The sequence below is a fragment of the Terrapene carolina genome, unplaced genomic scaffold (assembly GCF_002925995.2).
Source record: "Terrapene carolina triunguis isolate 2854851 unplaced genomic scaffold, T_m_triunguis-2.0 Scaffold21, whole genome shotgun sequence".
NCBI classification, from domain to species: Eukaryota; Metazoa; Chordata; order Testudines; family Emydidae; genus Terrapene; species Terrapene triunguis.
This window is the reverse complement of record NW_020664372.1, coordinates 35489026-35514070: the sequence shown is the minus strand read 5'-3', so window position 1 is coordinate 35514070 and position 25045 is coordinate 35489026. Positions and strand designations below refer to the sequence as shown.

The 25045-nt window shown below is 46.1% G+C and overlaps 1 protein-coding gene across 1 annotated transcript in view; it reads right to left on the bottom strand.

The window, feature by feature from the left end:
- Nucleotides 1–354: 354 nt before the first annotated feature.
- Nucleotides 355–25045, bottom strand: part of CDC16 (cell division cycle 16) — a 66271-nt gene continuing 41580 nt past the window's right edge. Inside the window, exons 16-18 of the mRNA XM_024224386.3 lie at nucleotides 16054–16189; nucleotides 12363–12453; nucleotides 355–1791 (exon numbers count right to left, since the gene is read on the bottom strand). Coding sequence (XP_024080154.1) covers nucleotides 1526–1791; nucleotides 12363–12453; nucleotides 16054–16189 — 493 coding nt within the window. The 3' untranslated portion in view covers nucleotides 355–1525. The remainder of the gene's footprint in view (nucleotides 1792–12362; nucleotides 12454–16053; nucleotides 16190–25045) is intronic.

The following is a 25045-nucleotide window of genomic DNA, read 5'->3' as shown; positions in this document are numbered from 1 at the left end:
AGATTTATAATTGGTATCAGATGAAATTTTAGGCCTATTACTTGATTCTGACGACTAAAAAGTGAATTAATCACTTTTCTATCTGAGGAAAAACAACATGTAACATATATTTGCTGGTTCCTGAGCTTTGAAGTACTCAAAACATCTGGACTGCTACACTATTTTTCTTCTTCTCTTCATGCGGATTTTCACTTCTATACATTATCAAACACAAAAATTTAGCCAAGGTTGCTGTTAAAATTTAGCCAAGGTTGCTGAACTTAATTAACAAAACACAGATAAGTTAAAATTAAAGGCTATCCTGAATTAAACTACTTAAACTTAATCCTCCCCTCCCCCACACACAAATATGCACAAATTTTAAGGCAAGTAAGGATGAGGAAGAAGAGAGGGGAGAAGTTTATACAAAACATGGTTAGTATCCATTTTAAGCAGGAGCACAGAACGGTCCTACTTAAGTTTATTGGATGGAGAAATCATTTCTGTTCATAAAACACAAGGTTGTTAATTATAAATAGTGATGCACAGAGAAGATTCAAAAATAAAATACCACAGACTTAGAGATTTTTAAAGTACTGTACACACACTATTTAGTTATTTCTTTACCTTGACAAAATAACCAAGTGAAATGTAAAGAGAATTTCTACAGCCTTATAATCAGCACATTCTGCCTTGCTTATAATCAAGCTAACTTTTGAAAATAGCAGCTCAGGATGTCACTGATTTCCAAAAACTGTATCAGATGTATCTATTAAAATATTTATGATACTCTGAATATTTGTGCCATTCACATTTGTTGCCTGATCAGCTTTCCCAAAGCAGTTCTGCTTACATTTATCTTCCAGTAGTACAGTACAGATGACAAGATGAAACAATTATCAAAAATAGGACAAAACAGAACCCATAATATCCATTACCCATGCTTAAAAAGCTTTGACATCAATTTAATGTATAGCAAATTAGATTCAGCTGATAAAAAATTGCTCTCCACAAATGCATGTACAGGCTGAACAAAATAATGGATATTGTTGAAATTAATTCCTGTCTTAAAAGAATAAAATATTATGTTAGCAACAAAACCCTAGTTATTTTTGGCCTATGACAGAGTGTTCTTCACAGATAGGTTGAAAACTTAGAAGCCACAATCATACTACAGTAGCCCTTGGCTACTCAATTTGATGAATATTGTACATTATTTCATTTTCAGGACATATTTTTAAAGTTTCACAGTCTTAAGAGCAGTCACAGGGTACAGTAACCAGTTTTAAAAACATAATATATGAATTTCACCTTTTATTCCATTATGTAAGATTATTTTGTAGAAACAATAAAATTGGAAATAGTCTGTTGGTAATGAATATTTTTTAACATTCTTAAGGCAGACATTACTTCTCCGGTGTTAAGCGTAAAGAAGTAGTTGGGATTTGTATAAAAATACCAAATTCCTGAATGCATGACACAGCAACAAAAAAGCTAAATCAAAATGTTTTACACTTTTACAAAATGAGATCTGTACCAGTGTTAGTCATGAACTATGGTCTGACATTGATGTTTCTAACATCATATCACTTTCATTCATTTCAATCTCAAAGGTTTCTTCTAATGGACGAGTAGTATCTGTAGTTTTCCTTTGATTTGATGTTTCCAGTGTCACAATACCACTTTCATCCAGCGTTTGTCTTTCTATATCAAATTCCCTGAAATCCCAGGGAGGTGAAATAATGTTCTTTAATGTCTTCATAGTGTGTACATCAAAGTCATAACATCTTAATTTGTCCTTAATTTCTGTTCCTAAAAAGAAACAACGTTATTAGTTACTGTCCAAGTGAACATCCCCAAGATTTCACATCTCATAAAATACTTAGTTTACCAGCAAATAATCATGCCACTTATACATCCACAGACCACTGACAAGAAAGTCTGTAAGTGTTATGCTTTGTGCACTAGAACCAGTAGTAGGCAATCTCCTGTCTTAAAAAGACCCAAGGTATCCCAATATATTGAGTACAATTCAGCTTCACTTTTACAAGAAGACCTCTTTCTGTTAAACTATTTTCTGTCCAGTCGCTTAAGTCAGTTTTAATCATATATAGCTCAATTGTAGCCTTTAGTCAAATAACCGTATAGTACATCAGAATGCATCAACTGACTGCAATAAGCCCTAACATTTAGAGGAAATGCACTTCCAATTGCTTTTCACACTGCCAAACCAATTTGTTGGAGTGACAACACAGACATTACTTCCTAATTGGCTTCAGCCTCATTAACATGCTTCACGGTGTACTAACTCTATTATTCACCATGGAGAAATGAACAAGTCCAGTGAAACAGAAAAATATGTGCAACTAGGAAGCTGTGTGTGAAAAATTGCTTCCATACTGCATAAACATCTCAAACTTTGGTAGCATGGGGGGCTTCATTACCTCATATGGGATCATCTTCTTATTTTTAAAGTACTGATTTTTTTTTGGGGGGGGGGGGAGGTTTATGTATCCCTACCGCTTCTACAGGGGACAAGTGTGATATTCATTCACTCCCACAAAGACATGTTAGCCAGAGATTCCCTACATAAACTTATCTGATGTATCATTTGTGAGCAACTCCTACAGATATTGCTCTTAAATATTGATCACCCCCCCCAATCTTTAAATAAAAATTGCTTGTCAGTTTAAAGAAATATTCACTGTTTTGCTAATAAAAAGACATGTATTTTTCCTCTTTTTTTTATTCTTTGCTCTTTGCTATCTTCACACAATTACACTTTAGTAATTTTCAACCAAGAACTCTCCTGTCTTGTACTTACAAAAAAACTTGACAGTGGCTAGAAAGCTGGTGTGCTTTGATCATCAGTTCAAATAGATTCCTGGTCAGTAACGAGGAAAAATTACCACCTAAAAGCTGCTTGGTGAAATGAGTTGGTAGCCTCAGTCCTGTTCTTAGTGGACAGGACATTAAAAAAACCCATTATTATTGACACTCCTACTGAAAGACTGACGTGTCCAAGGATTAAATGAGCAGGGAAACTGAACTCTCTCTTCATCCTTTAGAGATGGTCCCTTCACAGTAAGCAGCAAGCAGTCTGCACATTTTCCAGTCTTCTCTCCTTATCCCCCTCTGTATCTCCAATCACGAAGACCTCAAGTTTAAAGCAGTCTCTATCTTCTCCATATTCCACCTTTAAACACATTTCTTCCAGGAATCAGAATCACAGAAACGTAGGAATTGAAGAAACCTATATTGGTCATATAGTTCAGTCCTCTGTACAGAGGCAGGACAAAGTATTATCTAGAGCAAGTATCAGGAGGTAGCCGTGTTAGTCTGTATCTACAAAAACAACAAGGAGTCTGGTGGCACCTTAAAGACTAACAGATTTATTTGGGCATAAGTTTTTTTATTATCTAGAGCATCCCTGACAGATGTTTGTGCAATATCTGTCATTTTTAAGAATGGACTAGACAATCTCCCGAGGTAATTTGTTCCAGTGCTTAACTACACTTACAGTTAGGAAGTAAACAGTGAGGTGGCAAAGGGGTAAAAAGTAAGGTGGCAAAGTTTGCAGACGATACTAAACTGCTCAAGATAGTTAAGACCAGAGCAGACTGTGAAGAACTTCAAAAAGATCGCACAAAACTAAGTGATTGGGCAACAAAATGGCAAATGAAATTTAATGTGGATAAATGTAAAGTAATGCAATTAGAAAAAATAACCCCAACTATACATACAATATGATGGGGGCTAATTTAGCTACAACTAATCAGGAAAAAGATCTTGGAGTCATTGTGGATAGTTCTTTGAAGACGTCCACGCAGTGTGCAGCGGCAGTCAAAAAAGCAAACAGGATGTTAGGAAACATTAAAAAGGGGATAGAGAATAAGACGGAGAATATCTTATTGCCCTTATATAAATCCATGGTACGCCCACATCTTGCATACTGCGTACAGATGTGGTCTCCTCATCTCAAAAAAGATATACTGGCATTAGAAAAGGTTCAGAGAAGGACAACTAAAATGATTAGGGGTTTGGAACGGGTCCCATATGAGGAGAGATTAAAGGGGCTAGGACTTTTCAGCTTGGAAAAGAGGAGACTAAGGGGGGATATGATAGAGATATATAAAATCATGAGTGGTGTGGAGAAAGTGAAAAAGGAAAAGTTATTTACTTGTTCCCATAATATAAGAACTAGGGGCCACCAAATTAAATTAAAGGGGAGCAGGTTTAAAACAAATAAAAGGAAGTTCTTCTTCACACAGCGCACAGTCAACCTGTGGAACTCCTTGCCTGAGGAGGTTGTGAAGGCTAGGACTATAACAGGTTTTAAAAGAGAACTAGATAAATTCATGGAGGTTAAGTCTATTAATGGCTATTAGCCAGGAGGGGTAAGGAATGGTGTCCCTAGCCTCTGTTTGTCAGAGGGTGGAGATGGATGGCAGGAGAGAGATCACTTGATCATTACCTGTTAGGTTCACTCCCTCTGGGGCACCTGGCATTGGCCACCGTCGGTAGACAGGATACTGGGCTGAATGGTCCTTTGGTCTGACCCAGTATGGCCATTCTTATGTTCTTAAGTTTTTCCTAAGGTCTAACCTAAATCTCTCATGTTGCAATTTAAGCCCATTACTTCTTATCCTGTCCTCAGTGGAAACGGAGAACAATTTATCACCCTCCTCATTATAACAACCTTTTATGTACTTGAAGACTTATGTCCTCTCTCAGTCTTCTCTTCTTCCAGACTAAAGAAACCCAAATTTTTCAATCTTTCCTTGTAGGTCATGTTTTCTAGACCGTTAATCATTTTTGTTGCTCTCCTCTGGACTTTCTCCAATTTGTTCACATCTTTCCCAAGTATGGCATCCAGAACTGGACACAGTATTCCAGCGGGGGCCTTATCAGTGCTGAGCAGACAGGAAGAATTACTGCTTGTGACTTGCTTACAACACTCCTGCTAAAACATCCCAGTATGATGTTTTCTTTTTTTGCAACAGTATTACATTGTCACCTCATATTTAGTTTGTGAGCCACTATAACCACTAGACACTTTTCTGCAGTACTCCTTCCCAGGCAGTCAGATCCCACTGTGTATGTGTGCAACTGATTATTCCTTCCTAAGTATAGTTCTTCGCATGTGTCTCTATTGAATTTCATCCTATTTATTTCAGACCATTACTCCAGTTTGTCAAGATCATTTTGAATTCTAATCCTCTCCTCCAAAGTGCTTGCAACTATTCCCAGCTTGATATCATCTACAAACTTTATAAGTGTATTCTCTATGCCATTATTCAAATCATTTCTAAAGATCCTGAGTAGAACTGGACCCATGACAGATCCCTGCGGGACTCCACTCGATATGCCCTTCCAACTTGATTGTGAGCCACTGATAACTACTCTGATTACGTTTTTCAGTCATTTGTGCCCTCAATTTATAGTAGGTTCATCTAGGCTATATTTCTCTAGTTTATTTTTTGAGGTCACAAGAGACTGTATAAAAAGCCTTACTAAAGTTGAGATATATCACATCTACTGCTTTCCCCATCCACAAGGCTTGTTACCCTCTCAGAGAAGAATATTGGGTTGGTTTGACATGATTTGTTTTTGACAAACTCATGTTGACTGTTACTTATCACCTTATTATCTTCTAGTTTCTTACCAACGGATTTGATTATTTGCTGCATTATCTTTCAGAGTACCAAAGTTAAGCTGACTGGTCTATAAATTCCCTAGCTTGTCCTTATTCCCCTTTTTATAGATAGGTACAATATTTGCCCCTTTTTCAATCCTCGGGTAAATCTCCTGTCCTCCACAAGTTCTCAAAAATAATCGTTAATGGCTCGGAGATCTCTTCAGCCAGTTCCTTAAGTATTCTAGGATGGATTTAATCAGACCCTGTCAACTTAAGACATCTAACTTGTCTAAGTAATTCTTAACTTATTCTTTTCCTATTTTAGCATCAGATCCTACCCCATTTACACTGATGTTCACTATGTTAGTCATCCAATCACTGCTAACTTTTTTGGTGAAAACTGAAACAAAAAAGGTATTTAACATTTCGGGCATTGTTGAGTTTTCTGTTATTGTCTTTCCCTCCTGATTAAGTAATGGGCCTACCCTGTCCTTGATCCTCCTCTTGCTTCTGAAGTACCGTAAAATGTTTTCTTTTTACCCATTATGTCCCTACCTAGTTTAATCTCATTTGTGCCTTGGCCTTTCTAATATTGTCCCTACATACTTATGTGTGTGGGGGTGGGGGTGAGTTGTATTCTTCCTTTGTAATTTGACCTGGTTTCCACTTTTTGTATGACACTGAGTTTCAGGCCATTGAAGATAAAACGGTTACTCACCTTCTCCTAACGGTTGTTCTTTGAGATGTGGTGTTCATGTTCATTTCAATCATGTGTGTGTGTGCACACGTGCACAGTAGCCGGAAGGTTTTCCCATAGCGGCCTCTTTCGAGTAGGCCTGGGCACCCCCTGGCATTGCGCCTTCCTGGTGCTCAATACAGAGCCCTGCCGACCCGCCACCCCCTCAGTTCCTTCTTGCCAGCTACTCCAACAAAGGAGTAGGAGGGTAGGTATTGGAATGGACATGAACAACACATCTCGAAGAACAACATTTATGAGAAGGTGAATAACCGTTTTTTCTTCGAGTGCTTGTTCATGTCCATTCCAATCAGGTGACTCACAAGCCCAAGTTCAGGAGGTGGGGTTGAAGTTGTCCACTTATTGGAGCACTGCTCTTCCAAAGGCCGCATTGTCTCTGGCCTGCTGGGTGATCACATAGTGTGTTGTGAAAGTGTGAATGGAGGACAATGTCGCTGCGCTGCAGATTTCCTGGGTGGGAACCTGCACCTGGAATGCCATTGACGAGGCCTGGGCCCTGGTAGAGTGCTCAATGATCGAAGGAGAGGCTCCTTTGCCAGGCTGTAGCACTCACGGCTGTAGGACGTGATCCATGACGAGATATGTTGAGAGGAGACAAAGACTTTTCATTCTGTCTGTCACTGCCACGAATAACTGGACAGATTTTCAGAACGGCTTCGTTCTATGTAGAAGGCTAGCGCTCTCTGGACATCCAATGAGTGAAGCCTTTGCTCCCGGCCACTGGAGTGCGGCTTAGGATAGAATACTGGGAGGAAGATGTCCTGGTTAATGTGAAACTGGGAGACAGCCTTTGGGAGGAAGGCCAGGTGAGGCCTGAGCTGAACCTTGTCCTTACAGAACACTGTGTAAGGGGGCTCTGATGTCAGTGCCTTGAGCTCAGACAACCTCCTGGCTGAAGGTTATTGCTACCAGAAATGCTACCTTGTATGAGACATAGAGCAGGGAGCACGTCGCCAAAGATTCAAAAGGCGATCCCATGAGTCTGGAAAGGACCAAATTGAGGTCCCAAGCTTGGACAGGCTGTCGGACATGCGGGTACCTTTAAGGAAGCAGCTGACCCTAGGGTTAGCAAAGACCGAGCGGCCCTCTGCGCCTGGGTGGAAGGCAGAGATGTCGGCCATGTGAACCCTTATTGATGATATGGGCATCCTCTGCTGCTTGAGATGGAGAAGATATTCTAATATAAATAGCACAGAGGCGAGCGTCGGGAACGAACGGTGCTGTGCCGACCAGATTGAAAATCTCTTCCACTTGGCAAGATAAGTGGCTCTCGTGGAATGTTTCCTACTGCCAAGGAGGACTTGTCTAACCTGATCCGAGCAAGAAAACTCCATCAGGTTCAGCCATGGAGCTTCCACACCGTGAGGTGCAGCGACTCGAGGTTTGGGTGTTGGAGACGGCCATGATCCTGAGTTAGTAAGTCTGAGAAGAGTGGCAAGGTGACTGGAGCTTCCACGGACATTTCCAGGAGTGATGTGTACCAGTGCTGGTGGGGCCAGGCTGGAGCTATCAATATCACCGAAGCTTGTTCCCTCCGTATCTTGAAGAGCACCTTATGAACAAGAGGGATAAGTGGAAATGCATATAGGAGATGGCCTCCCCAAGGGAGGAGGAATACGTCCGCGATGGAGCCCGGGTTGTGATTCAGGAAGGAGCAAAACTGCTGGCATTTTCTGTTGTGTCGTGTGGCAAACAAGTCTATCTGGGGAAAGTCCCACTGATGGAAGATTGAGGTTGCCACATCCGGGCGAAGGGACCACTCGTGGCCGTGGAACGACCTGCTGAGATATTCCACCAACTCGTTCTGTACTCCGGGGATGTATGATGCTTGCAGATGTATTGAGTGCTCTACATAGAAGTCCTACAACATGGGGGCTTCCTGGCACAGAGAGGATCATTCACCCCCGTTTGTTGATATAGAACATCGCCATGGTGTTGTCTGTCATAACTGATACACATCTCCCTATCAAGTGGTCTTGGAAAGTCTGGCATGCAAGGCGTACCTCTCTCAGCTCTCTGACACTGATGTGGAAACTGAGTTCCGCCTGAGACCAGAGGCCTTGTGTTCTGAGTTCTCCCAAATGCACTCCCCAGCCCAGAGCTGATGCATCCGTCACTAGCGAGAGGGGCGACTGAGGGCTGGCGAAGGGGACCCCTGCACACACTATCTGTGCGTCAAGCCACCACAGGAGGGAGTAGAGTACCATGCGAGGCAGGGTTATGATCCTGTCCAAGCTGTTCCGGACTGGCCGATACACTAACGCTAGCCACGATTGAAGAGGCTGAAGTGTGAGTCTGGCATGCTGTACTACGTAGGTACAAGCCGCCATGTGTCCCGGGAGTTTCAGGCAATTACTTGCTGTGGTGGTGGGGAACTGCCTGAGACCTCGTATGATGTCGCCGAGGGACTGAAACCTTGCTTCCGGGAAGCATGCCCTGGCTTGTGTCGAGTGCAATACTGCCCCTATAAATTCTACCCTATGAACTGGGGACAGCGTTGATTTCCTCTCGTTCAGAAGAAGGCCCAGTTCTTCGAACATCGCCAGTCGTCGAGGTACGGAAACACTTGTACCTGCCGTCTGTGCAGGAACGCAGCCACGACTGCCATGCACTTGGTAAAAACATGAGGCGCCACTGACAGGCCAAATGGGAGGTCTGTGAACTGGTAGTAGGTGTTTACCACAAACCTGAAGTATTTTCTGTGGGACAGAGTTATTGCTATGTGAAAGTACGCGTCCTTCAAGTCGAGGGCGACATACCAGTCTTCTGGATCCAATGAAGGGATGATGGAGGCCAAGAGACCATGCAGAACTTGAGCTTCTTCACAAATTTGTTGAGTTCTCACAGGTCTAGTATGGGTCCGAGGCCGCCCTTGGCTTTTGGTATTAGTAAATACCGAGGAAAAAAAGCCCTGCCCTTCTGCTCCTGAGGAACCTCTTCCACTGCTCCTAGCAAAAGGAGTGACTGCACCTCCTGTATAAGGAGTAGCTTGTGAGAGGGGTACCTGAAGAGGGATGGGGAAGGGGGGTGGAAGGGCGGGAGGGCACAGAGTTGGATGGAGTATCCCCTCTCTACCATGCGGAACATCCAGCGGTCCGAAGTGATATGGGACCATGCACAGTAGAAAGGGGACAGTCGAGAGGAAAAGGTAAGGTGGGGTAGATCCAGGTTTTTTTCTGGTGCGCCGTCCTCGACCGCACCTTCAAAAGGCCGGTTTGGGGCCAGAAGGTGGTTTGGGTTGGCCAGAACCTTGGCCTGAAGACAAGTGCAGCCTCTTTCTGCCGTTCCTATTCCTCCTCCAGGAGCCGTCCTGATGGTTCTGTTGGTAGAACCGCAGAGGAGGTTGAGGCCTGAAAGGCTTCCGCTGTGTGGCGGGAGTGTGTAGGCCAAAGGATTTGAGGGTGGCTCTAGAGTCTTTTAGGCTATATAGTCTTTTATCGGTCTTCTCCGAAAACAGAGTCACACCCTCAAAGGGGAGGTCCTGTATGGTCTGCTGGACCTCGTACGGGAAACCAGAGACCTGGAGCCAGGAACCCCTTCTCATGGCCACCCCTGTAGCCATGACTCTCATGGCTGCGTCAGCACTGTCCAGTGCAACCTGGAGGGAAGCTCGGGAGATTAGCTTGGCCTCCTCAACCAAGGCTGAAAACTCCGCATGGGAGTGTAAGGGGAGCAGCTCCGCAAATTTTGCCATTGAAGTAGAGGTATTAAAAGAGTACAGACTGACAATGGCCTGTTGATTGGAAATACGGAGCTGCAATCCACCCATGGAATAGACCTTTCCCCCGAAGAGGTCGCATTTTTTAGCCTCCCTGTTTTTGGGGGAGGGGCCTTGAAAACAGTGGGCTGGTTAGCAGTGTCCACAAAAAGGGAATCAGGTTGCGGATGGGAATAAAGATGTTCATAACCGTTAGAGGGCACAAAATATCATGGTTCATTGTGCTTGGCAGTGGGTGGCAATGAGGCTGGGGTCAGCCACAGGGTTTTGTTGGTGTCTGCGATAGTTTTTATGAGCGGTGGGGCAATACGGGAAGGTCCAGAGGGCACGAGGCTATCCACCATGGGATTGGAGTCCTCTACTATCTCCTCTGCCTTGATGCCCAGACCCTGGGCAACCTGGCGCAGCAACTACTGCAACACCCAATTGTTCTCGAGCGCTGGGGCTACAGCGGTACCAGCCAGTGCCTCATCCGGCGATGAGGAGGAGGAAGCCCCAAATAATGGCAGTGTTGGGAGCTCGGGGACCAAGTGGGTTCCCTCTTTGGAGGTGTTGGTGCCAGAGGGTGCCGTGGAGAAGGAGAGCACCAGGACATCATCGCCAGCTTCCCTCTTCATTTGCACCTGGGGTTGCGGTGGTGCAGACGGGGCTGGAGCAACCTCTGTGCTAGTGGGCGAGAAAAGCACCTTGAGCTGCCTCGAAATTCTCCAGTGTTGAGGGAAGTTGCTTGGCAGTTGCTGGCCAGTAGGATCCAGCGATCGCAGTGGGCCTGGACTCAACTACCTCGCCTGGGCAGGAGTTGATGCGGCCCTGCCCGGGGACCTGGTGCTGTGGCCCAACTGGGGTCTCACAACCGTTGGCTCCTTAGACTTAGCCGGGGGGAAACGCTCCCTCTCTGCTTCTTCTTCTTCTGAGGCACTAGCGACTGAGACCGATGCCTGGTTGATTAGCCATGGGAGGAGCCATGCCGGTGCTGAGCATCTTGGGAGGAGTCCTTTTTCGGTACTGGTTTCCAGGATGACAGTGCCAGGGCACTCCGCGCCGACGAGGACGTGCTGGGTGCGGGGTCCCCCAACCCAAGGTCTGAGTGGGGGCAAAGAGCTGACTCCATTAGGAGAACCTTATGTCGCCGTTCCCTTTCTTTAATAGTTCTGGGACGGAACTCGCAGCAGGTCCTACACCTGTCCTTTTGGTGACCTTCCCCATGGCACCTTAGACAAGAAGCGTGGGGGGGGGGGGTCACTCTTTGGCATGCGCTTAGCGCAGCCCTCACAGGTTTTGAAACCCAGGGACCGCACCATACCCCAGTTCCGGGGAGTCAGAAGGGGGGCGGGGGGAAACCCCCAACTAACTAACTACTATACAACTAACTAGAGAGAACTCTACACAAAAAATGGAGATAAAGGCACTTGCTGAGCAAGGGCTATGGGATGTTCCAGCTAACCGTCACTGGTGGTAAGAAGGAACTGAGGGGGTGGCAGGTCGGCAGGGCTCTATATCGAGCGCCATGAAGGCACGACTCCAGGGGGCACCCATGCCGACCCAATGGAGGCTGCTATGGGAAAAATCTTCTGGCTACCGTGCATGTGCACGTGCACACACCTGATTGGAATGGACATGTACAAGCACTCGAAGAAGAACTTCTGGTTAAGCCAAGGTGGTCCCTTATCATACTTCCTATCTTTTCTACGCATTAGGATAGTTTGCTCTTGTGCCCTTAATAATGTGTCTTTAAAAAGCTGCCAAGTCTCCCGAACTCTTTTTTACATTAGACTTCCTTCCTTCCTACTTTGTCCATACTTGTCTCTTTACCTGAATCATCCTGTGTTTTGTCTTTGACTTCAAGCATTTTGTATGGTGACATGTATATTGGGGGTGCTATGAATGATTATTAAAAATAGATGCTAAAATAAACTGCCCTAGAAGCCATTATTTATGGTATCAATAACTAGTTTCTCCAGACAGTGCCAAGATTCAACCAGTTAATATTGGAGTATACATCTCCTCCATGATGGAATAGTTTTTAATGTCCTCCATGTGAAAAAAAATCTTGTCCCAGATTTATATTTTTTCCTTTCTGATCTTAACATAAGACTCTTCCCACTGAATTTAATGAACTCTCTCTAGATTCAGTAGCTAGCTAACAATTTTTTTTCTGATGGGTTTCTATTGTACATGTAACATTAGAGGATCTTTTATGTGATACACATTAAAAAGTTTCGTTTACTATTCATAATTTTACTACATATAGCGACAAATGATATACTTACCAATGTAAGCTTCAGAATCACCAATATACATTTCTATGCAATGTCCAAGCATGGTGACTGAAAATGTGTCATCCCTCCTAAGACCAAGGGCCTGTAAAAAACAGAGTACAGAATATTCAATAGGAGAAACAGATATTTGCAACATCATAGCATCATAATAATGTCATACAGTTTTTTCTCTTCATTTTTATGTTTACTTTAGTTGCTGCTGCAGATTGTTATAATAGAAGAACACAGTCTTCACTATAAAATGAGGCTACCCTTCCAACAAATGAATAAAAAAATACTGCTACTTCTTTAAATGACAAAAAGTTAAGATTGCAGAGCCATTGGCCATTATCTTTCAAAACTCATGATCGGGGGAGGTCCTGGACGACTGGAAAAAGGCAAATATAGTGCACAACTTTGAAAAAGGGAAGAAGGAGAATCTGGGGAACTACAGACTGGTCAGCCTCACCTCAGTCCCCAGAAAAAATCATGGAGCAGGTCCTCAAGGAATTCACTTTGAAGCATTTGGAGGAGAGGAAGGTGACCAGAAACAGTCAACATGGATTCACCAAGGCCAAGTCATGCCTGACCAACCTGATTGCCTTCTATGATGAGATAACTGGCTCTGTGGATAAGCGGTGGATGTGATATACCTTGACTTTAGCAAAGCTTTTGATACAGTCTCCCACAGCAGTCTTGCCAGCAAGTTAAAAAAGTATGGATTGGATGAATGGACTATAAGGTGGATAGAAAGCTGGCTAGATTGTCAGGCTCAACGGGTAGTGATCAACAGCTCGATGTCTAGTTGGCAGCAGGTATCAACCGGAGTGCCCCAGGGATTGGTCCTGGGGCTGGTTTTGTTCAACATCTGGATGATGGGATGGATTGCACCCTCAGCAAGGTCGTGGATGACACTAAGCTTGGGGGAGAGGTAGATATGCTGGAGGGTATCATAGAATCATAGAATATCAGGGTTGGAAGGGACTTCAAGAGGTCATCTAGTCCAACCCCCTGCTCAAAGCAGGACCAATTCCCAACTAAATCATCCCAGCCAGGGCTTTGTCAAGCCGGGCCTTAAAAACCTCCAAGGAAGGAGACTCCACCACCTCCCTAGGTAATGCATTCCAGTGCTTCACCACCCTCCTAGTGAAATAGTGTTTCCTAATATCCAACCTGGACCTCCCCCACTGCAACTTGAGATCATTGCTCCTTGTTCTGTTATCTGCCACCACTGAGAACAGCTGAGCTCCATCCTCTTTGGAACCCCCCTTCAGGTAGTTGAAGGCTGCTATCAAATCCCCCCTCATTCTTCTCTTCTGGAGACTAAACAATCCCAGTTCCCTCAGCCTCTCCTCATAAGTCATGTGCTCCAGACCCCTAATCATTTTTGTTGCCCTCCGCTGGACTCTTTCCAATTTTTCCACATCCTTCTTGTAGTGTGGGGCCCAAAACTGGACACAGTATTCCAGATGAGGCCTCACCAATGTCGAATAAAGGGGAACGATCACGCTCCTCGATCTGCTGGCAATGCCCCTACTTATACAGCCCAAAATGCCGTTAGCCTTCTTGGCAACAAGAGCACACTGTTGACTCATATCCAGCTTCTCGTCCACTGTGACCCCTAGGTCCTTTTCTGCAGAACTGCTACCTAGCCATTCGGTCCCTAGTCTGTAGCAGTGCATGGGATTCTTCCGTCCTAAGTGCAGGACTCTGCACTTATCCTTGTTGAACCTCATCAGGTTTTTTTTGGCCCAATCCTCTAATTTGTCTAGGTCCCTCTGTATCCGATCCCTACCCTTTAGTGTATCTACCACGCCTCCTAGTTTAGTGTCATCTTCAAACTTGCTGAGAGTGCAGTCCACACCATCCTCCAGATCATTAATAAAGATATTAAACAAAACCGGCCCCAGGACCGACCCTTGGGGCACTCCGCTTGAAACCGGCTGCCAACTAGACATGGAGCCATTGATCACTACCCGTTGGGTAGGGATAGGGTCCAGAGTGACCTAGACAAACTGGGCTAAAAGAAATCTGATGAGGTTCAACAAGGACAAGTGCAGAGTCCTGCACTTAGGACAGAAGAATCCTATGCACTGCTACAGGCCGGGGACCGACTGGCTAAGTGGCAGTTCTGCAGAAATGGACCTGGGGATTACATGGACAAGAAACTGGGTATGAGTCAACAGTGTGCCCTTGTTGCCAAGAAGGCTAACGGCATATTGGGCTGCATTAGTAGGAGCATTGCCAGCAGATCAAGGGAAGTGATTATTCCCCTCTATTCAGCACTGGTGAGTCCACATCTGGAGTCCAGTTTTGGGCCCCCCCACTACAGAAAGGACATGGACAAATTGGAGAGAGTCCAGCGGAGGGCAACGAAAATGATTAAGGGGCTGGGACACATGACTTATGAGGAGAGGCTGAGGGAACTGGGTTTATTTAATCTGCAGAAAAGAAGAGTGAGGGGGGATTTGATAGCAGCCTTCAACTACCTGAAGGGGAATTCCAAAGAAGATGGAGCTAGGCTGTTCTCAGTGGTGGCAGATGACAGAACAAGGAGTAATGGTCTCAAGTTGCAGTGGGGGAGGTCTAGGTTGGATATTACGAAAAACTATTTCACCAGGAGGGTGGTGAAGCCCTGGAATGGGTTAGCTAGAGAGCTGGTGAATCTCCATCCTTACAGGTTTTTAAGGCCCGGCTTAACAAAGCCCTGGCTATGATGATTTAGTTGGGGTTGGTCCTGCTTTGAGCAGGGGGTTGGACTGGATGACCTCCTGAAGTCTCTTCCAACTCTAATCTTCTATGATTCTATGATTAACAAAACCAAAACTAGGTACACTAAACCCACCTTTGTTCCAGTACTAAAATTTGTCCACCGAACAGCAGTGCAACCTTTCCTCCTCCATGAAGGAAGATGAATTAATAAAATATAATAAATACTTACAGCTTCTACACTAAGAATCTTTGAGCAAGCTTATTGTTTATGTTTGTACAGCTAAATTGGAATATATAGACTCAAACTAAAAATTATATTAATATGAGTTGAAGTTGAGTTTCATTTAGGGGTAAAAAGCATTGCAGGAATGTTATCCCCAAACCAAGCATTACAAAAACTCAGAAAATTCAGTGTTAAGGTTATACTTAGAAGAAATCCAATCATGTTAAGGTGTGGAACCCTTACACCCAAAGAACCTTCATTCTGCCCTGCAGTGATATTATATTATAATTATGTTTACGGTACTTTAGTGTTTGTGGTCACAGACTAGATTAGACTGATTTTTAAATACACTAGTTTTTTGTATTTTTTTCCCCTCTCAGTGTCACTACAGGGAAGAGGTAGCTAATTTAGAACCTAATTTATTGAAATATAAATTATACCATATTTCAATGAATTCTAACTATCTGGTAAATCTGAAGAGTCAATGTCGTTCACTTATTAGGATAATCTGGGACACAGAAAGGACTGACACATACTACGTTTCTTAAGGGATCCTTTTCAAATTATTTTAATTTAATTAACAGGTTTTACTTGTAAATGCTCAGAACGTTTATTCTATATTTAAAAGAGTAAGTGCTGTAAGTTTGGGAAGGATATATTGTACTTTTCACACATAAGGCAATGAATTTGTTTTAAGTACACAAATAAAATATAACCCTACTTATGCAGCTGTGACCAGCACCTCTCTCATTTATACCATATACATACCGTATGAAAATAGTCAATTGCACTTTCAAAATTGCCCATTAGACTGTGTATGTATCCAATGGCAGAGTATGTGGAAGCATTCTGAGGAATCAATACTAGGGCCTGACGATGGTATTCTAATGCTTCTTCATATTTCCTGTTAAGTTTAAATATAGAGTGCATATTAGTAAGTTCTACAATGCAAGTACTGTCATTGTACTATGTTTGTACTGTGACTAGCACATGAGACCTACCCTTACTAAGGGCTTTAGGTGACTTCACAATATAAATGTTAAATAATAAGTTATTGCTTCATACTTGCAAGATGAAAGAATGGACTAAACCTTCATGACATAATCACAATCTTATTACACAGTAATTCAGAAAGAGAAGGTTACTTACCTTGTGCAGTAACTGAGGTTTTCGAGATGGGTGTCCCTGTGGGTGCTCCACTTTAAGTGTCTTGGCGCCCTGCGCTTGTAATCAGAGATTTGTAGTAGCAGTGCCCGGTTGGCTGCACACGTGCCGCAGCCGTCTTGCGCCGCTCCGAGCGGTTACCTAGCAGTGCACAGCCAACCGTCCCCCAGTTCCTTCTCTACCCCAGAGGATTGGCGTGAAACGGCGAAGTAGAGGGGAGGAAGGGGGGTAGTGGAGAACCCACAGGGACAACCATCTTGAAGAACCTCAGTTACTGCACAAGGTGAGTAACCTTCTCATCGTCTTCTTCTTTTTCTTCGAGGAGTGCCCGCCCCTGTGAGTGCTCCACTTTAGGTGACTGTTGAGCAATGCCCCTCAGTGGAGTGGAGGGGCTTTGGAGTTGGTTCATTGAGGTGGATAACACTGTGAGTCCAAACTGAGCATCTGCTCCTGACTGTTGTTCTAGAGCAGGGGTCTCCAAACTTTATGAGACGAGGACCATATTAGATTTTTGAAGGGGCTTTGCGGGCCAAAGCAACTGTGAAAGAAATTAAATATATGCAAATACATGCAAAATCATTAAAAAACAACACTATTCTACTGTGTCAGTGTTGCATTAAATTCTAAATCAGGTATAAAAGTTAATCGATGCAGGTACTGTGAAATCACACAATATTTGTCAATACATAAAAATCATTTCACATTTGTTTTTATTTTATTTCTAAAAACTCACACATTTGTATCATACAAATACTGTTTGGTTCTATTAGTGATGTAGTTAAAATTTAACCATTATGAAATTGTTAATTTCCATCTTCTTTACTCCATTTATTTGAGATGTAATTAAGCATCTGGCTTGTATTTTTACTCCTAAGGCAGGGGTCCGTGCCTGCTCAGCTACAGCAATGACTCTCCCCTAAGTTGGCTCCCCTTTTGTGGGGGGACACTGGCTCCCAGAGGCACTCACCTCTCTGCACAGCTCAGCTGAGCTCCCCCCCCCCCCCCCCCCCCCCGCCCGCTCCCCGGCCCCCCCCCCCCCCCCCCCCCGCCTGCTCAGCTGCCTGCCTATTTGCTTCTCCCTGTATCTGCTTTGCTGAAGCAACGACTCTCCCCTAAGTTGGCTCCCCTTGGGGGGGACGGGACGGACGGACGGGACACTGGCTCCCAGAGGCACTCACCCCTCTGCACAGCTCAGCTGTGCTGCTGCCCCGTGTGAGCTGCTGCCGGCGGCCCCTCCCCCTGCCTGCTCGGCTGCCTACTCAGCTGTTCGCTTCTCCCCTGTTGGTTGGAGGGCCGGACAAATGGAAGCCCCGGGCTGCATCCGGCCCGCGGGCCGTAGTTTGGAGACCCCTGTTCTAGAGCATAATGTTTAGTGAAAGTATGGGCAGATGCCCAGGTAGCTGCTTTGCAAATGTCAGTAATAGGTACTGTGACACTGCATCCCATATTCTTCATAGATATATTATTATGGTATGATTATGGCATAACTATGATGTATTTTAATACAAGATAGGTCATGTGAGATATCATTGTAAAAGTTATGATTTACTGAATATGATTATCCTATTTGTATGCATGTATCATTTTGGTATCTGAAGTTAGGAATATTGTCTATATATCTATTACAAATGTAGAGGGTGAATTTCATGAGCTTACGCTGTACCAATCTCTGTGCAGCGCAAGGTGGTATAATATTGGGTTTACCTGCCAGAGGGGTGTGTGCTCTTGAGCAGCTGGACAGTTCCTTAGCTGTAGTCTCCCCATGCAGAGCTGATCACAGCAGCCTGTAAGTTCTGCAGCTGGGTGTGTCCCTACCTGTGTGTATGCTGGTGAGAGAGCAAGCTTGGAGAGCTTGGCAACTTATCACAGCACCACAGTGTGGGAGGGAGCCCAGGGTGGTGGGTCAGGGGGGCTCAGTGGTACCACAGTTCCAGGTGGCACCCCGGGGGGAACCCATCACAGGTACATTATTGAGAAAGGCCATAGATGTTGATAATGCTCTGATGGGGTGTGTGCGAACTCCCAGTGGAGGTTAGCACACACCCCATCAGTGTTTTGATAGCACAAATGGATACATCTAGATATCCATTTGGATAGTCTTTGTTTTGAGATGGTTTGGCCCTTCGAGCGTTCTGTTATGGAAACTGATAGTTCAGATGATTTTCTGAATGTTTTTGTGCTTTTTATGTAGAAAGCTAGTGCTCTGCAGATGTCTAGCGTGTGGAGTGAGGCCTCAATGCTGTTGGTATGCAGCTTCGGAAAAAATATATAAAGGTAAGTATATGGGATGATTTAAATGAAAAGGGGAGGCAACCCTGGGTATGAACTTGGGGTGCGGTCGTAGGATAAACTTTATCCTTAAATAATGTAGTATAAGGTGAGTGTGCCATTAGGGCACCTAATTCTCCCATCTGTCTTGCTGACGTGATGGCAATGAGGAAAGCAACCTTAATTGATAAGTAACAGCGAGAGAGTTGCGAGGCGTTCAAACAGTTTTCCCATGAGACCACGTAGAACAAGGTTGAGGTCCCACATGGGAATAGGGTTTCTTAGTGTGGGTTAAGTGTTTTCTGTTCCTTTAAGGAAGCGTTTAGTCATCGGGTGAGCATCACCTTGTCGTGGATGGAGGTGATGGCAGCCATATGTACTCTGGGCTATCCACCAGCCTGTGGATAGCCCAGATTTTTTAAGGCCTAGTATATAATCGAGGATTCTAAGTAGTGGGGCCAACTGTGGAAAGCTCTGTTTGTCCTGGCACCAAGTGCAGAATCATTTCCACTTATGTATATACACCTCTACCCCGATATAACACGAATTCAGATATAACGCGGTAAAGCAGTGTTCCAGGAGGGCGGGGCTGCGCACTCCGGTGGATCAAAGCAAGTTCGATATAATGCGGTTTCACCTATAACACGGTAAGATTTTTTGGCTCCCAAGGACAGCGTTATATCGAGATAGAGGTGTATGTCTTTCTTGTGCTTAGTCTGCGACTGTTAAGTAGTATACCTTTCACCTCTTCAGAAAAGTCCTCCTTTACCCCCATCAGCCATGGAGTAACCAGGCCTTGAGGTGGAGTACTGCGAGGTTGGGGTGACGGAGACGCCCCGTGTCCTGTGACAGAAAGTGAGGCACTAAGGGAAGGATTTGAGGCAGTGGTGAGCTGGAGCCGGTTCGCACCGGTTTGCAAGAACCGGTTGCTAAATTTAGAAGCCCTTTTAGCGGGACAACTGGTTCTAAAAAAGCTGCCCCGCCCCCAGCCCCAGCTCACCTCTGCTTTCTGGACTCCTCTCCTGAAGGCTCTGCCGCCCACTTCTCCTCCCGCTCCGCCTCCCCCGATTCCCGCGAATCAGATGTTCGCGCGGGAAGCCTGGGACTGGGGAGGCTCAGAAACGGCTTGGCAAGGTAAGCTGGGGCGCGGGGGGGGGGGGCGGCGAGGAGGCGAGGCGAGGCAGGCCCGGCCAAGCAGCTCCGGCCCAGCCTGGCCCTGCCCCGGCGGCTCCGGCCCAGGCCCCGGGCCCAGCGGCTCCGGCCCAGGCCCGTCCGAGCGCCCCGGCTCCGGCCCGGCCGAGCACACCAGCTTCGGCCCGGGCCCAGCGGCTCCGGCCCACCCCGGGCCCGGCCGAGCGCCCCGGCTCCGGCCCCGGCCCCGGGCCCAGCAGCTCCAGGCCTGGCCCCAGCCTGGCCCAGCGCCCCCGGCCCAGCCTCCAGCCTCCTGCGCGGTAAGGGGGGCAGGGAGGGGGTGTTGAAAGAGGGCAGGGGAGTTCGTGGGGGTGGGTGGATAGGGATCAGGGCGGTCAGAGGGCAGGGAACAGGGGGATTGAATGGGGCAGGGGTCCTGGGGGAGCAGTCAGGAAGGAGCAGGGGTTGGATGGGGCAGTGGGGGACAGTCAGGGGCAGGGATTCCAGGGGCAGTCGGGGACAAAGAGAAGGGGTGGTTGGATGGGGCAGGGGTCCCAGGGGGCCATCAGGAATGAGAGGAGAGGTTGGATGGGGCGGCAGTGGGCAGTCAGGGGACAGGGAAGGGGGGTGGATGGGGCAGGGGTCCCAGGGAGGGTGTCAAGGAATGTGGGGGGTTGGATGGGGCAGGAGTCCCGGGGGGGGGGCACGACCCCCTCGTGGGGTGAGGAGGAGGGAACCGGTTGTTAATTTTTTGGCAGCTCATCACTGGTTTGAGGTGATTTCACTGGCATCTGTCTCAGCTTTGGGACAGAGTCATCTGTCTCATGTTTGTCTGGGTCATGTGGATGCAATAAGAATGACCCTGGATTTGTCCTGCCTGAGCTTGTGAATGACTTGGCTCAGTAGTGGGATCACAAGAAATGCATACAACATTGGCGCTTCCCATTTTATGAGGAGAGCATTGCCCAGGGAATAGTGTCCCAATCCGGCCCGAGAGCAATATTGTGGGCACTTGATGTTCTGAGCTGTTGCAAATAGGTCTATAGTGGGGAACCCCCATAGCTCAAATATGGCTTTGAGAATTCCGGGATCTATCTTCCACTCGGGTATTTGTGAGAAGTCTCTGCTTAGGTGGTCCGTTGTTGTGTTCTGACATCCCGGCAAATAGGATGCCGAAATCTCTAGGTTGTTGGTGATACACCAATTCCAGAGGTGTATTGCCTCCGAACATAGTGGGTATGATCATGCTCCCCCTTGGCTATTTATATAGAACATGCATGCAATATTGTCCATAAGGATCTTGATGGCATTGTTCTTGATTAAAGGGAGAAAAAGCTCGCATGCGTTTCGGACTGCCCTTAGCTCCAGTAAGTTTATGTGCAGGTTGAATTCTGCTGAAGACCAGCGGCCCTGGCCCATATTGTTGCATAAATGTGCCCCCCAACCAACTAGAGAGGCATCCATCGTGATTGTCATGGTTGGAACTTTTTATTGGAAAGGGATTCCTGAGCAGATGTTCTGTGGTTGTGTCCACCATGTTAGCGAGTCTTTTACCCTGCAGGGCATCATGAGGCATCAGTTGAGAGAATGTCTGTGGGGTATATAGACTGTTCGAAGCCAGGCCTGTAAGAAACTCATGTGGAGCCTGCAATATTTTATAACAAACGTTGTTACCAACATGTGCCCCAACTGTTGTAAACACATTCTGGCAGATGTTTGTGGGCTGTCCATCACTGTTGAAATTAGGTTGACTAGAGTGAGGAAGCGTTATTGGGGTAACATTGCTGTTGCTGTGAGACAGTCGAGGTAGGCTCCTATAAATTCCAACTGTTGGACAGGGACCGTGGACTTCTGTACATTTATCTGTAACTCAAAGTCCATGAACAGGGTTATTGTGGTATGCATGGCGTTTATCACTCCTTGTGGCGTTGGTGCCCTTAGGAGGCAGTCGTCTAAGTATGGAAAAATCATCACTCCCTGTCTGCGGAGGTGAGTTGCAATAACTGCGAGAATCTTGAAAAAAACTCTTGGGGCAGTTGACAGGCCGAAGGGTAGCACTCTGTATTGTAAATGCTGATTCCCTAGGGTGAATCTTTGGAATCTTGTGTGCCAGGTGAATGGTAATATGAAAATAAGCGTCCTGGAAGTTGAGGGATGAAAGCCAATCTCCTTTCTCTACTGCCAGAATTATTGTGGATATAGTCACCGTTTTGAAACTGCGTTCTCACAAATTTGTTGACTTTTCATAAATCCAGGATGGGTCTCCACCTGCCGTTCTTTTTCTGAGTAAGAAAATAATGGGAATAAAAACCTCTCCGCCTGTGTTGAGATAGTATGGGTTCTGCGACACCTAACTGTACGAGGTGGTTTATTTCCTGTTGTAACAGGTGCTTGTGAGAGAGTTCCCTGCAGAGGGACGGGGGAAGGGAGTGAGTAGGTGTGCTAGAAATAAAGGGGATGGAGTAGCCCTTCTGGATAATCTCCAGAACCCATTTGTCTGTTGTCTGACAGTTCCAGACTGTCACCATATTATCCGACGGTCTCCGAATGGGCTGGGGATCAGATCTGGTTCAAGAATCAGAGTGTGAATGTCTCGTGCTCTCGACCACACCTTCAAAATGATTGTCTGGAGGTGGATGGCTGAGATGTCAAAGGCTGATCTTGATTCTGCCGACCTCTGGTCTGTCTTTGTTTACGTCTTGGTCATACTGTCTTTGGGGCTGAGAGTATGGAGCAGCCCGGAATCTCTGGTTGTAAAACCTGCCTTGTTTCTTTTTGTTTGCAGATACACAGATGCCCAAGGTTTTTAAAGTCACCCGGGAGTCCTTTAAGGTATGTAGAGACATATTGGTTTTGTCTGCAAACAATTTTTGACCCTCAAAGGGTAAGTCCTCCATGGTGGCTTGGACCAACCTGGGGAACCCTGAGAGGTGGAGCCAGGATACCCGGTGCATGACCACGGATGTAGCGATGGACTGTGCTGCCGTGTCTGCAGAGTCAAGAGAGGCCTGTAGGGCCGTCCTGGCGATGAGACCCCTCCGAGATGTTTGCCTTATAGTGTTTCCTTTTGTCATCAGGTAAACTTTCAATAAATTACAAATTTTGGTAAACAGATTATGTGTGTACTTTGCCAGTAGGGCTGAATAATTGGCTATGCGGAAGTAGTGTGTGGCAGAAGAGTAGGCTTTCCATCCGAAGAGGTCTAGCCTTTTCCGGTCCTTATCATATGGGGTCGTTCTGGACTAGTGTTGTTTTCCCCCTTGGATTTACCGCATCGACCACCAGCGAGTTTGGTGCAGGGTGGATGAATAGAAACTCAGCCCCTTTCACTGGCACATAATATTTATGGTCAGACCTCTTATAGGAGGGAGGGGCTGTGGCGGGTGTCTGCCAGATTATTTTTGCAGGGTCCATAATGGCATCATTAATTGGCAGTGCTGTCTTTGCTGTTGGGGATGCCTGGAGTATGTCTGTGCGCTTGTGTTGGGTCTCTTGTAGTTCAGCTAACGAAATGTCCAGAGATTCAGCTACACTTTTGAAGAGGTCTTGAAAAGATTTGACATCATCCCCCATAGTGTGTGCGGGGGAGCGGCATCATCATTTCATCCTGTGATGAAGATGATATGTGGGTGGGCAGCAGGGTGTCACCTTCAGGTGTGTCATCAGGCTCCTCTATCTCTTCCTCTTGTGTCTCTGAGGGTGTTGGGACAGTTGGTGAAAGGGACAGAGTTGTTTTGGACCTCGGTGGGTTAAGGGGCCTGAGGTTCTGGGCCCTATACATTGCCCATGGATCCCAGTATGGCCAGTTGGGTGGGAAGGGTATAGGTGGCGGTGCCCATGGTTGACCATACTAGCCCCGCATGTCTGTAGCTGTTTGGTGCTGAGAGGGTCCAGGTTTAGGGGAGGAGTGACGAGGAGTGTATATTACTGCCTCATCCTCTTCTTCCTCATCACTGGAGAAGGGAGGGTCTGATCCACAGGGAGTGGTTACCAGGCTTGGTCCCGGTCTCGCTGGGGTACCGTCGGTACTGAGTAGGGGAATTCCAGGTGTTGAGGCCACTATCAGGTCCGCATGCCTCATGAATTGCTGTGGAACCATAAGGCTCGGTGCCAGGGACGGCATCATGCACTGACCAGGAATTAGGGTCAAAGCTGTCAGTGCCGATGACTTGGAGCTGTGCTGGATAGGTACACAGCAGATGGTGACACTGTACTGCTTGGTGCCGAGGTTTTCTTGGGCTCCGTAGGTGCCGAGCTGGGAGGTTTGGCTTTACTGCATGCACCTCCATTAGAGCTTTCCCACATAGGGTCTTTAGCTCCTCGGGACATCTCAGTACGGATGTTCCCAGTGCCTCACGGTCTGGCGCTCTTGGTGCCATTGGTACCAGGGTAGATTTTTCATTTGGAGATTGCTTTCTTTTAGGTGATTCTCATTGTGGGGATGAGTCTGACCGCTTTTTGGTAGCCTTTCTAGGAGCAGGCTCCTTAGCGGCCGTCGTTGAAGTAGATCCCCTGTCAGACGCTGCCGCTGGCGACCAGGAGGTGTCCTGGATTCGGGGTTGGAGGCCGGTCTGAGGGATTTCTCCATCATCAGGAGCTTTAATTGGAGATCCCTAGCCTTCCTTGTCCTGGCAGTCAATTTTCTGCAGTGTGGACACTTTTCGGTAACGTGTGCCTCGCCGAAGCAGCTGACACATGGTGCATGGCCGTCAGAGATCAGTATGGAAAGTCTGCAAGTCAGGCAGCATTTAAAGCCAGGTGAGCCGGGAATGCCTGAGACAGCAATTCCTTTGGAGAAAGAACAGGAATAACCCCATTTTTCTTTCTTTTTTTCTTTAATCAATAGCCGAGTACCCACCAGAAAGGCGGGAGTAAAGGGAGAAAAATATATATATGTTTAAAAAAATATATAAACTAAAATATAAAATATAAGATATAAAGGGCAAAAGGGTAGGGTAGCTAACTACGACTAAGCTAACACTATCGGGAACAACTGCAAACTATTAAGCTCTCAAAGGTAAGAGAGGGCACTGCTGTCGCTCCAACTCAAGCCAAAGGCAGTAGAGAAGGAACTGGGGGACGGTTGGCTGCACTCCACTATGTAACCACTTGGAGCGGCACAAGATGGCTACTACAAATCTCTGATTACAAGAGCAGGGCGCCAAGACACCTAAAGTGGAGCACCCACAGGGACACT